Here is a 14,552-nt window from a genome sequence, read left to right as displayed (position 1 = left end):
GAGGGACTAGGAAGATTACCTAACCTTCCTGGTATCCAGAGGACTTCATAGCCTGCAGCACATTGCATATCCTGATTAACTAAGGCTGTACTTCTATGCACACTTCCCTAGGAGTGAGCCCCATTGAACACAAATATGCATAGGATTATAGTGCAAGCCTCATCTATACTCTTTTCCTTTTAGAGATTTGGTTTCCAAACAAAAAGGGAGGGGACGAGAGACAGAATATGATGATGCACAAAGAGAAATCCAACTGACCTGAACCAACTTGAACAGCAAAAAACTATAAATAGAACTGAGGAGTTATTACAAATAGCACCTTCATTTAGTTACATGAAATCACAGCTTCCTTGAAATTCTTTTGATTTTATTCTTTATTTTATTGTAGGGATTTATATCCCACTTTATCAAAAGCAATAGCATTGTAATAAAAACACATCTGTCAATAAAAACAACACACACTTATAACACAGCATTAAACACGAAAAAGCATTTATTCACATGTTCAAGGAATGAATCAGGTTTTGGAGTATAGAAAGAGAATCAATGACCCCTGGCAACATCAGGGTCTCCTGATATCCACCCCAGGATAAGAGGTCATCTAATAATATGGAATGTGTGGAGCTGACCTTTTCATTGAGAATCTCACCACCTGTGAATGGCCCAAGATAACCAACAAAGGGCCAGGGCTGAAGCACTCTGGAATTTCTTGTTTGTGTAGGCACAGATAGAAACTGCTAATCTGTGTACAAAAGGTCTCTTGTGAGAGCACTGGACCGGCTGCATTTTATCTTGCTTGGTTACTATCATGATAGCCCCATCCTGAAGCAATAGTGTGACAGCTATTCAAACGCAATGGCTGCGGGCGAAGGAGTAGTGGAGAAGAGAGAGTCTTACTGCAGGAGAGGCTAGCCTGGCTATTGGGGGAGCTTGGCCATGTCAAAGTCTGCTGGCCCATTTCAAACAAAATAAACAAAACACCAGATGGGACATGTGTGTCGCTCAGTGTTGGGAAGGTACATCCTCCAGACAAAACAAAATGTTTTGCAATAGCAGGGAATTGTTATGAAAAGGGGATATTCTTTACTATTGGATAGTCTTTATTATGGATGATTCTGGGATGGATCCAAATCCCAGCAAGATTATTTGGAATGCTGATAATTGGAATAGATCTAACAAGTATGAAAACATCTGGCATGAAGCACTGAATGCTGATTAAATCTGAATTAGTATAAAAGTTTGTGCTTTTTTCTTATCTCTATCTCTGTGTATTTCTTTGATTAATACAGGTGGAGTTCACTATATGCACTACCACTATTCATGGTTTGACATATCCACGGGTGCCTAATTGAAACCCAACTTCATTATCTGCAGATACAAAAAACTTAAATTAAAACTCGCATATCTGTGGTTCCTAGGTGGCCAGAAATTACCACAGAGGTCATTTTCTCCAGCCACCATTTTGTGGCTCATTTGTTGTTGTTTTTAAAAAGCATCCCCACACCCCACACAATTTTTCCACGGAAAACTGGAAAATTGGGGGTGGGGGGGCATTCCTGGACAGCTGGAGACTCGTGGAACATGGTAGGGCACTTTTTAATGTTTATTTTTCCATGTCCCCTGGTGCATTTTTCAGCCTCAAGGAACCTAACATCCCCTAATCTCAATGACTTTAATGCCCTGTTATCCACAGTTGTAGCGGAGAACTGAACCCCCATGGATAATGGGGTTCACCTTTATAATTTATATCATATTTGTTATTTTACACGTTGATATTGTTTTGACTTAGGGAGTCAAACCATTCACTCACATATTGACTAAAATGTGTGTGTAAGAACATTTCATACCCACAAAGGGGAAGGAATAATTTTCATCAATTCCCCATTCCCTCTGCTACCCAATACCCTCTGAAAATATGTCCCGGAGGGTTGAGGGATCTTCAGGGACATATTTTCAGGGAACTCCCTCCCCTCTTGCATGTGTAAAACATTCCCCCACACATGCGATGTCAGTCACTATGTGAGCCATTACAAATGTCGATTAAGTTCGAGTTCAAGATCATCCACAGTTTTTAACCCTCTGGTTCAATTCCAGTTCAAACACTAACTTTGAAAAAATCTTTGGTAACCAGTTCAGAACATTTGAACTAGTTTTCAACTGGTTTAGATACATCTCATGCAGAATATTATCAAACACTTTTGCTTGCAATGTAACTCTTTAAAATGAACCTGATAATGATTTAATTTGAGAGAAATATTGTTTTTAAATTATTTATTAAATTTTTAAAAGGGTTTTACAAGCAAAATATACACAAGAGAGGAGAGATGGTCTTGTTGAAGCAAGCATGACTTGTCCCCTTAGCTAAGCAGGGTCCACCCTGGTTGAATATGAAAGGGAGACTAGAAGTGTGAGCACTGTAAAATATTCCCCTCAGGGGAGGGAACCACTCTGGGAAGAGCAGAAGCTTCCAAGTTTTCTCCCTGGCATCTCCAAGATAGGGTTGAGAGAGATTCCTGCCTGCAACCTTGGAGAAGCCACTGCCAATCTGTAAAGACAGTATGAGCTAGATAGACCAATGATAGGTAGACCAATTTCCTGGCCTTCAGTTTCATATGTTGACCTCTGGTTCTAGTATTTATGGAATAACCCCTGGTTCTAGTGTTGTAGAGAAAAAGAAATTTTCTTTCTGTCCACTCTCTCTACTCCATGCATTATTTTATAATCCTCTATCGTGTCTTCCCTTAGTCACCTCTTTTCCAAACTAAAAAGCCCCAAGTGCTGTAGCCTTGCCTCATAAGGAAGGTAGTCCAGGCTCCTGATCATCTTGGTTGACCTCTTCTGCACCTTTTCCAGTTCTACAGTGTCCTCCTTAAGATACGATGACCAGAACTGCACACAGTACTCCAAATGTGGCCGCACCATAGATTTGTATAAGGGTATTATAATATTAGCATTTTTATTTTCAATCTCCTTCCTAATGATCCCTAGCATGAAATTTGCCCTTTTCACAGCTGCTGCGCACTGAGTCGACACTTTCAACGAGCTGTCTACCATGACCCCAAGATCTCTCTCCTGGTCAGTCACTGACAATTCAGACCCAATCAGTGTATGTGAAGTTGGGGTTTTTTGCCCCAATATGCATCACTTTACACTTGCTTTCATTGAACTGCATTTGCCATTTTGTCCCCCAATTTGGAGAGATCCTTTTGGAGCTCCTCACAATCTGTTGTGGATTTCACTGCCCTAAATAGTTTAGTGTCATCTGCAAACTTGGCCACTTTGCTGCTTACCCCAACCTAGATCATTTATGAACAAGTTAAAGAGCACTGGTCCCAGTACAGATCCCTGGGGAACTCCACTTCTTATTTCCCTCCATTGTGAAAACTGTCCATATTATTCCTACCCTCTGTTTCCTGTCCTTCAGCCTGTTACTGATCCACAAATGAACCTGTCCCCTTATCCCATGACTGCTAAGTTTACTCAAGAGCCTTTCACGTGGAACCAGGTCAAAAGCTTTTTGGAAGTCCAAGTATACTATGTCAACCGGATCACCTTTGCATAATGTGAACTACATTATAGAAGCATTCACTCCTCAAAGCATTTTTGAAAGAAATAGCAAATTAGGGAATCTTAATAATGAACATCCCCTGCCAGCAGAAACTGAGGAAGCAGCAAATAAAAAAATGTAGGTAAAAGGTTCTCAGAAACAAATCAAGAATAAAGGAATCAACTTACTTTAATTTCACCGCCAAAGGAATGGTGTAGAAGAAGACATTGATCTGAAAGACGCATACAAAGAAGAGGCTGAAGTGTTCAAACATTTCGGCAAAGAAATACCAGAAGAGGCCGACATTGGGCGTCAGGTCTGGAACGGAAAGGCTAGATAAAGCAATATCAAGGTTATTGTATTATCTATATATGCAGTAAATGTATTAAAAGAGCAACCTCACAAACAATTAGTCTAGAATATACTGAGACCGTTTTCTTAACCATACATTTCAAAGGCATCCAGATGAAAAGATTTTCTCAAGTTGCTACAACTCTGTTGCAACTGTTTCCATTATGATATTTGTGGATCAGTCCATCTACAGATTCATTCTTGCGGAAAAATAGCGACACCTAATGGTCATAACAGATCCAAGGAACAGCATTGTCTTGCGTTAGGAAAACAATGATGACTACTGAAGGAAGGCAGAACAAATAAAGTGGTAAAAATGAACTAACTATGAAGAAACTAAACACTGCATTTTGGACACACTTCATTTATCTGATATACCTAAACCTTATTCAGACATTATTTTAAGAAGAGACTGTATGTACATTATTACAGCAACAAAAGCAGGTTGATAAGCCCCGGCCCGGTGCGTCACTCACCCAGCTCTCCACACTCTTTATGGTTGGGGTGGTGTTCATCCGAAGAGGCAAATGCCTTAACTGTGATGGTGTTTCTATCCAGGCTGCCGATCACGGAAACACCCATCATCACGGTTATGGCATTTGCCTGTTCAGGTGAACACCACCATAACCATAAAGAGTGTGGAGAAGGGGGTGAGTGACACACCGAGGCAGGATTTCTGGACTCACTTTTGACACTGTAATCATGAACAGCACCTTTTAAAATAATGTCCAAATAGGAGGGCTCTAGCGCAGGGGTGTCACACTGCGGCCCTCCAACTGCTGTTGGCCTACAACTCCCATCATCCCCAGTCACAGTGGCAAATAGCCAGGGATGATGGGAGTTGTAGGCCAACAGCAGTTGGAGGGCCACAGTTTGACACCCCTGCTCTAGTGTTTCTAACATTTCAGGTTGGAAAATTTGGAAGCTATGAGACTTATAACTTACTTTGCATCCAAACTACTTTTAGTAGCAGGTAAAAAAAAAGGCCTGGGTTACAACTTGGCCAAATTTTCGAAGTTAGGGTATTATCAAGGCAAAATATGGGATCCATACAAAAGGCATTTCTGCTTTAAAAGTTGCTTATTGTAGACAATAGCAACATCCCAAAATATGAGAGGGGCAAGATCCTATTTCTGTGTTTTTGCATTGCAGAACGTAAAAGGTTTTCAAATAAACTGAATCAGCCCAAGTACAGCAGGAATTCGGCACTAATTTAAAGGAGGGACAAAGCAGAATGAGGAGCAATTTCACCAGGCTTGCTTCAGGTCCTTTCAGTGACCGATAGGCAGCATAGTTAGTTAGCCACTGCTCTTCTAATCTGCAACGAGAAGTGCTGACTTCCCCTGATGTGGTGGCATTCCTTAAGTCCCATCCAATGGAAGAAAGGAGGCTCTGACAAGGTGCACCTGGAGTGCTTGTGTGTGCTCTTAATGGTTACACAAGGAACGTGGCAAGGAATATTATCTGTAGAGCTTTGATCGCCTAGTTGCATTTCCATTCTTTATACTATTAAATACATATTGTCACATTTAACCCACACACAATTTCAAGAGAATGGTTTTCTCTTGAGGTTGCAATCATCCTCAAACCAGGTGTCACCCATGCCAAACTCAACAGCAACAGTTGTGCAAAACTAGTGACAGTCATTCAAAGCCACAGGACAGCAGGCCCTGCTTTACTTCTCATTTTCACACCATCACTGCTGGGAATGCCAGTGTCTGGAAGCCCCCAGAGAGTTCAGAGCATCACATAGTCTAAGCCAGGTTAGCAAAATAATGCTCAGGATCATCCAATGCAGATTAGAGCCCTACGTGGAAAGGGAAATACCGGATGTTCAAGCTGGTTTCAGAAAAGGCCAAGGAACAAGAGACATAATTGCTGATGCATGCTGGATAATTGAGAAAGCCAACGAATACCTGAAATAAGTCAATATGTGCTTTATTGACTATGGAAAATCCTTTGATTGCATCAACCATGTCAAGTTGTGGAATATCCTTAGGAAAATGGGCGTCCCAGAATATCTCATTGTTCTCATGAGAAACAAGGGCAGGAAGCCACAGTCCAGACAGAACATGGTGAAACAGACTGATTCCAGATTGGCAAAGGAGGAAGACAAAGCTATATACTTTCTCCTTCTTTATTCAATTTATATGCTGAACATATACTGAGAGAAGCTGGATTGGAAGAAGATGAGCATGGTTTTAAAGTTGGAGGTAGAAACATTAATAACGTGCGCTACGCTGATGACACCACTCTGATAGCTGAGAATGCGGATGATCTGTATGCTCTAGTAATGAAAGTCAAAGAGCATGGTGAAAACAACTGGACTAAAATCAAATGTAAAGAAGACTAAACTAATGACAATGGGTACAGCAACCAGCCTCAGAATTGACAATGAAGACATTGAAGTTGTGAATAGCTTCTGCCTTTTAGGATTGACCATCAACAGTAAAGGATCCAGCAGTCAAGAAATGACTAGCACTTGGTAGGGTAGCAATGAAAGCCTTGGAAAGGATATTTAGATGCCGTGATGTGTTTACACCTACAAAGATCAGAATAGTTCGGACCATGGTTTTTCCTGTGACATTCTATGGAAGAAAAAGCTGGACTTTGAAGAAACAAGATAGAAAAAGCATTGACACTTTTGAACTTTGGTGCTGGAGAAGACTTTTGAGGATACCATGGACAGCCAGGAAAACAAACAAATGGATCATAGAACAAATCAATCCAGAATTTTCACTTGAGGCACAAATGACCAGGCTCAAACTATCCTACTTCAGACACATTATGCGAAGACCCAGCTCCCTTGAGAAGTCTATAATGCTGGGGAAAGTGGAAGGAAAGGGAAGAAGAGGACGGCCAGCAGCAAGGTGGATGGATTTGATTACAACAGCATTGAATGCACCACTGAGAAACCTTAAAGGCCAAGTTGAAGACAGATCATCCTGGAGAGAACCTATCTATGTGGTCGCTAAGAGCTGACACCGACTTGATGGCACTTAATCAATCAATCAAGTCTAAGCCAGACTTGAGCATCCTTCAAAGATGCCGGTCTCATTCTTTCTACTGAAGCAGGTAGTTCAACAATCTTTAATATACAGCTTATAGCACATGAGCCAGCGAGGGTGATTGGTATAATCTGGGGGACGAATGCTCATTGTCATTTTTAATAAGGTTTGCACTCTTAGAAATGAAACACAGGTGATAGCACTGCAATACTTTCAGCTTTCAGTGTGTTACCATGCTTTTATTGTCCTAATTATGGTGCCTGCAGCAGCCAAATTTACATTGGTGTTTTAAAAACTTTGAAAAAGTTTAAAAATACAAAAACTACTGTAAAATCATTGATCTTGTCAGAGGAATGGAAATGAAAACTGGCAGGAAAGTTCTCTAAAGATTACTCCATGGAGAGAGTACAACAATTTGTTCACTGTTACCCTAAACCCAACCCTTTGCTCTGTGCAAAAAATAACTGAAATTTTACCCTACACGTTTCATGTAGAGATAAAGAAGAGGTGATACCACACAGAAAGCTGTAAGTGCTACAATTCTATTGCCTATTTTCCATCTCTAGGGAGGCAGTCGTTGCCAGATATCACTATGAACATTCATCCTCTGAGATGGTACAAATGGCCAAAATTTGTGGATTTGGCTCATGGATTATTATTCCAATTGCTCTTACCGAGCAACTCAAAGAAGCTTCTTTCAGTTCACAGAATCTCCACTTCACAAACCTTGGTCATTAGAAACTTGTTATCCAAACATCACTGTATGCTCTTTCCATTTAAGTTGCTAGTACATGTGATGTATAGGTGGTATTTGACACCAAAAAAACTGGCATTAATGTATAAAAATGTTTCAAACAAATGTTGGGAATGTGGACACTCTGAAGGAACCTTTTTTCATATGTGGTGGACTTGTAGGAAGGCTAAGGCCTTTTGGGACCTGATATATAATGAGTTAAAGAAAATATTTAAAATGACATTTCCTAAGAAGCCAGAATCCTTCCTGCTGGGAATAATGCAAGGAGTGTTTTCTACAACTAATTTAACATTCTTTATGTACACTACCACGGCGGCCAGAATAATATATGCACAGAAATGGAAGAGTAATGAACTGCCTTCAAAAGAAGATTGGCTGATAAAAATTTTGGAATATGCGGAGATGGCAAAACTTACAGTACTGATAAGAGACAAAAATTTAGAATGCTTTAAAGAAGATTGGAAACCATTCTTATTATATTTAAAGAATTATTTTCCTAATATTGATTTTTCAAAAGGGTTTGAAATCTAGTAATATTAGCAGGTTGGGTAGATCAGAATCGTGTTTGTAAGGTTTAGATCTATGTTTTGAATTATTATTATAGCAAGGGTTAATTCTATAGTTGGTGATTCATGAGGAGGTGTGAGCGGGAAGTCCATATTTGTTCAATATGTTGTGATTGTTAAGATATTGTTAAAATTAATAAAAATTTAATTTAAAAAAAGTTGCTAGTACATGCCTATATAATTAGCACAAATGTTTATTTGAGCTTTGGAATGTTTTACAGCTCCTCCAAGCCATTTAGATAAACCATGTTGTACGACAGTCATCAAGGGAGTTGCAGCAATGAATCACTCCTTCTTAACAAGAAACAGAACAAAAGCAGGTATCTGTTACCAACAGAGAGCTTGTCAATGTTTTCATCATTCTTTGCTTCTGTCTTATGAACTCATTACTACGAGAACACTCTTTGAACAATTTCTTTATACATGGACAGATTCGGTGTACAGAAAGAAGTTCTACTTACATGAAACCATAAACAGCTGGAATAAAATCCCAAGAACTGAGGAGGAAGAATGAGAGACAAATAATCACCATCAGACTTCCCAAATACAGCCCCGCATACTGTGTGGTGTAAAGCCAGAAGCCTTTGCTTTTCATTTTCACCGGTATGAATTGACGCTGGGGGGGGGAAAGAAAACACACACACAATTTATTTATTTTTTAAGGAAATGGCAACATGCAATTTCAACATACAAAAATCATGGAGGACTGTCAGTGCTACGAACCAAGCTCTTCCCATATTGTGGAGGTAAAATATGCTGTGGTAAATGGTACATAGGAAGCTGTCTTATACCAGGTTAAGCCATTGGTCCATCTAGCTCAGGACAGTATCGCTTACTCTTACTAGCAGCCACTTTTCAAGGGTTCAGGTAGCAATCTTTCCCAGACTTACCTGGAGATGCCAGGGACCGAGCCTGGAACCTTCTGTATGCACAGCAAATGCTCTACCACTGAACTATGGCCCCATCCCCAAGTGTGGCAGAGGAACACATTTTAGGTACCTATTGAAACACTAGAAGCTGGTGTAGTGTAGTGGCTAAGAGACAGTGTTATAAAGCAGGATGTCCTTGGTTCAAAGCAGAAAGTCCTCTGGCCTTACGCAAACCACTCTCCCTTTCATTACCACTTTAAAGAGGGACCGGAAATTGAGCACTGGCCTGGCCTGCAGGTGGTGCTGTAAAATGAGAATAAGAGCAGTGGTCAGCCTCCGGCCAGGGTACTAAAATGCTCAAGGAGGGAGGGCAGGATTCTGCAGAAGCCAAGGCACACGTCTGCACATCAATAGGGAGCCCATCAATAGGGAGCAATAGGGAGCATGATCCTCCAAGTACAAATTTTGTAAACTCAATTGTCATGTTATATTGCGATTACTTTGGCTACAAGCAAGAACTTGAACCTAAACCTGAAGTACCATGGGACCTTAAAAATAAATGCAATAAACCTACTTCTGGAAGAGTTGGTTTCCAGAAAAAAGCTTCTGGGAAAGCCCCAACAGTATAAAATGCTAAATACTATTTACTATTAAACTCAAGGTATGTATGTATGTATGTATGTATGTATGTATGTATTATTAAAATTTTTATACTGCCCTTCCTTTTTATGAATACTCCTTGAATTTTTGAGCCAGGGCGCCTCCATCTGCACACACATCACATTGCATATCTGGGCAGCAAATGTAATGGGCAAGAGCCCCAGAAGGTACCACTGAAATAAGTGAGACATTAATCTTGAATAGCCCAACTCCTATACATTTCACTGAGACTTAGTTGTGTCCAACTTCATCTATATTCTGCCCAGCAACAGGATTTTAGCAAGTCTCCATCTCTTAATAGCCAATATCCTGACTAACGCTGGGCACATGCAGCCCAAAGAAGCATGCATCCAGCAGATGCGTCCCCACTTCTGAAGTGGGGAAACATGTCACGGAGAGTCAAGCAACATGTCTGTGGTCCAACAACAGAGCATCTCTGGCATTCAGGCAGTTCTGAAGAGTAGCTCCTGAACAAGAGTACCCATGCTTCCGAAGCGTAGCAGACAGCACTGCATTAGTCAGGATGTCAACCAACATCCACGGCAACTTATTCATCATCATGGATTTTACTGCTTCTGACACAGGAAAGCTTCCCAGATAATCTCAAAACAATTCCAGTTTAAACATCTATCAGAATTAATTTACAATACAAGGGAGCACACATGTTAAATATTTAAGAAACCTCTTCAAAGAAAACTGTGAAGTTCCTGGGCAACTAGATGATGAAGTGCCTTCACTGGCAGCTCTAAATCTTTCTGAAATTCCTGTTATCAGCCCAAAGCCATTCCACATTATCACACTGCTGCAGACACTCTGCTATAGCCGCACAGATGCTCTGCTCAAAAATAAAAGGCTAAGCACACAATTGGGAGGAGAAATAAAGAAACAGCTCCCCAGTTGGAACAGCGGGATCTTCATTTAGATTTAACAAGCAGGATTAACTACTGCTGAGTCTCAGTGACTACAAATATCTGAGAAGGGCACCTACAGTCTAAAATTATTTTGGTGGGAGTTGCAGGCACAGCTTGATCTGAAACATATTTACTTAGGGAGTCACTCCCATCAATTTCAGTGGGACTGATAGTCCCTTTGAGTAAGCAAGGGGACTGCAGCCATAGACAGTCAGGAGGAAACATCTACCAGTGAAGTGGAATAGTATCCTAAAAAACTGGTTTTGACAAAAACATTTGTAAGGTTCCACTTCCTCCTATATTGAGGGTTCCAGAAGGCCTCATAATTATGACCACTGAGGGAGTGCTATTCCACCATCCAGCAATCTGCTCCTTTCACAGACTACCCCAGGGAACTGCTGCCTCCAGCTCTCCAAGGGAGTCACAGAGCAATAGCACTAGCAATAGCACTTACATTTATATACCGCTCTATAGCCGGAGCTCTCTAAGCGGTTTACAATGATTTAGCATATTGCCCCCAACATTCTGGGTACTCATTTTACCGACCTCGGAAGGATGGAAGGCTGAGTCAACCTTGAGCCCCTGGTCAGGATCGAACTTGTAACCTTCTGGTTACAGGGCGGCAGTTTTACCACTGCACCACCAGGGGCTCACAGAGCTCTTTCTCCTGGCAGCCCTCCTCTGGGACTGGCCCATCATCACTGGCCAGCTCTGGTTCATATAACTCTTGGCAAGCGGGGCAAGTCTCACAAGAACTCAGGCCGAGATCTTGCATGAGTTGCCCCTGATCCTGCGACAACTCGCTGTCTTCAAGCGATGACGCACTGCTATCCTGTGGGGGCCAGGAAGACGCTCCCTGGCCGGCGCAAGCAACCACCTCCAGAGCTGCATGGCCGGGAGGGACTGACACCAGCCAAATTGGGAGGGTAGGTTCCTGAGTGCCACCCCGATCTCCTCTGGTGGCCTGCAGCCCATCGGGGAAGCCCCGACAACACTGTTATACGGAAAGTGTGACAAGGGGCAATATAGAGCACAGTCAGGCTCAAACACCACTGTCAAAGGTAGAGGATTCTCTTTTGCCTTTCTGTCAGAGCACAATGATCTTTACAGAAGGGGGGGAATGGGGGAGGGGGCCGCCCAAATGGTTCTCTCAGAGCAGTCAATAGGCCTCAAAAGGAACTGATGGTATGAGCTCCCTGACTGAAATAGTTAGGCTAAGAGGCCTAAGACTAATCACAGAACTTGGGGTTTCAGCAACCTAAGTCAGCACTCAAGTTTTTTCCATTACATACTATCAGTTATTCCCAAAGTGCTGGTTTTTGAAACCATTTCTTCTGGTCCCTGCACACAGCAGGGATTGGTTTTTAATTCCTTCAAATCCTCAGATCAGTACCAGAAATAAGGAGGCACCTTCTTACCTAAAAGTCTTTCTTAGGTCCAAAATGGACCTGACAGGGAGGTGTGTGATAAGATCTTGTGACATTTCCCCCACTTTAAAGTGTCTGTGGACTGGGGATGGAGGCAGAAAGTAGTCCTTATTTTCAACAGGAACAGAGGCACAAGAGTGAAGGAGGGAGGGTTTAACCCTTTCTTCTCATGCCTCTTTTCCAATCAAAAGTCCACACACACACACCCCACAGCTGATATTAGTACTGCTGGGGGTCAGGGCGGGGGCTCACCTGTCAAAATGTGAGCCCACTTGCAGCTGCTGTAGGGAAAACAAGCATGTTGGGAGATCTGATCACACGTCTCTTGTGTCAGTACTACATTAGTGCTTACTGAACAGAGAGTGGTCACCACTGAATCAGTCAGGAGCCAAACTACTAGAGGTTACCTGGAATAAACCTATTTGTCTTCTCACACCACACATACTTTGCACGCCCTGCTGTATTTTACTCGCCCTCTCCTCTTCCCCTGCACAGCACTGCAGTGGCTGGAATGATGGTGTTTAGCCCCTTTGTGCTTGAAGCCTAGAAGCAACATTAAGCCCTGTCCTCCTAGGACACACAAGTGGGCAAGAAGGAATTATCGCCTCACTTCTATCAGGGACAACCAAAGAGTGCTTTTGTAAAGGGACAGAGCTCAGAGGAAGAGCATCTGCTTTGCATACAGAAGCCCCAAGTTCAATCCCTGGCATCTTCAGACAGGGTTGGGGGAAACCCATCTGTAACCCTGGAGAGTGGCTGTGAGTCAGTATAGACCAGGCCTGCACAACGTAAGGCCCGGGGGCCAGGTCTTGCCCACGGGGACATTTTCTCTGGCCCCAGGGGTGGCCCAAAGTTTTGTGGTGCCCGAGGTGAGGTGCAAAATGCTGCTTTGCCCCATGGCCCTGGTGGGAGTGAGCCCCCTTCCAAAGTTAACCTTTGCAAGCTTTGAAAGTGCACAAAAGGCTGGAAGGGAGGGAGGGAGGATTGCTAAAAGTCTCCTCTTCTCTCATGCTGTGAGTAACCAATAATTCTGTTCATTAGTATTTTCAATGCTTTCCTTTATATTTAATAATGTTAATGTAATCATTAATGTGCTGAACATTGACCTTGACCCCACCCCCCCAAACACTAAGTCGTGGGTGGTTCCAGCTTATTTGGGTTGTGCACTACTGAGCTAGATGGACAATGGTCTTGACTGTTTCCTATGTCCCCAAGCCAGGAATGCTCAGCTTTGGATCTCCAGCTGTTCTGGACTACAGTTCCCATCACCCCTATTGGCCACGGATGATGGATGTTGTAGTCCAACAGCTGGAGGGCCAAAGTTAAGCACCCCAGTCCTAAGCTGAAGACACCCCACCCACTTCCTTCCAGTGAACTAGGAATGCCCCATGACATTTGTTTCTTCCATGGGCATGCTTTGTATCAGGACTGCACAACTTTGGCCCTCCGGCTGTTGTTGCACTACTATTCCCATCATTCCCGACTACTGGCCACTGTAGCTGGGGATGATGGGAACTGAGGCCCAGCAAGAGCTGAAGGGCTGAAGTTGTGCAGCCCTGCTTTACATTAATTTCTGTGTGCCAAAATCAAGCAACCCCCCCCACCGCCAAAAATATGTTCCCAGCAGAGGCTGAAGATTAAAAAGTGGTTTTAAAAAGAAGGGGGGGAGGAAGCATTTGTATTCAGTATTGATTGCCAATATAAAATCCTAAACAACTGGGGTGATAGGGTAACAATGGGATGCACTGGCTGGCTGCAGGACTAACAAAGAGCTGCCCTATTTTTTTTAATATCAATCCTGGGATCTTGGAAAAGCATCTTCTTGTGCCCTCTGAGAAGCTCATCTGGTCTGCCTTACAGGGCCTTGCGTAGGCATGAATAATTAAAGATTCCATCAGCATCCAACTCCCTGAAGGACTCAGATCAACATTCAAAAAGGAGGAGGAACCAGATGCTTTCAATGACTGCGCTTGTCTTCTGGTACAGAAGGGCAAAGCAGATGTAACAGTTGCCAACTGCAGTGTTTTTCCAGGCTTACAGGATTCAGGAGGAAGGACAATCATTAAAACTCACCTCACTTGCATTGGATCAACATGGACAGTCTGACATTTCACAATCTGCTCAACAACACTGGTCACAAATGACCAGGAACGTGCTGTATTACAGCCAAGATGGCCTGCAAGTAATTTGCAGGTTGCTTTCTAATTCTAGCCATCTGCCCACAAGCAAGCCTATCAGTGTTTTAAGGCTGCCACTGTGGTATCCATCAATTCAAGTTTGCTAGTCTTTCCGTCTACTGATGGTTGATAGGAACCAGCCAGACTAAGAGGGCAGCATTTGCTCCTGTAGAATATTTACCTGCAGTAAATACAGAAGGGCTGGAGCAAACAAGGTGAGGGGGTACAGGGACTGATACGTTGCTAAGGCCAGAAATACAGCACTGAGGAAAGAACTGCCTG

The 14,552-nt window shown here is 42.6% G+C and overlaps 1 protein-coding gene across 1 annotated transcript in view; it reads right to left on the bottom strand.

Moving 5' to 3' along the window:
- The window catches only part of PIGU (phosphatidylinositol glycan anchor biosynthesis class U), a 51,321-nt gene that overhangs the window by 19,432 nt on the left and 17,337 nt on the right, over nt 1–14,552 (bottom strand). The window contains exons 7-9 of the mRNA XM_053250016.1: nt 14,452–14,549; nt 8,688–8,842; nt 3,736–3,879 (exon numbers count right to left, since the gene is read on the bottom strand). Of these exons, the coding sequence (XP_053105991.1) occupies nt 3,736–3,879; nt 8,688–8,842; nt 14,452–14,549 (397 nt within the window). The remainder of the gene's footprint in view (nt 1–3,735; nt 3,880–8,687; nt 8,843–14,451; nt 14,550–14,552) is intronic.

The sequence above is a fragment of the Hemicordylus capensis genome, chromosome 4, assembly GCF_027244095.1.
Source record: "Hemicordylus capensis ecotype Gifberg chromosome 4, rHemCap1.1.pri, whole genome shotgun sequence".
Lineage (NCBI taxonomy): Eukaryota > Metazoa > Chordata > Lepidosauria > Squamata > Cordylidae > Hemicordylus > Hemicordylus capensis.
Note: the sequence above shows the minus strand (reverse complement) of the source record. Positions and strands in the feature narration are given on the sequence as shown.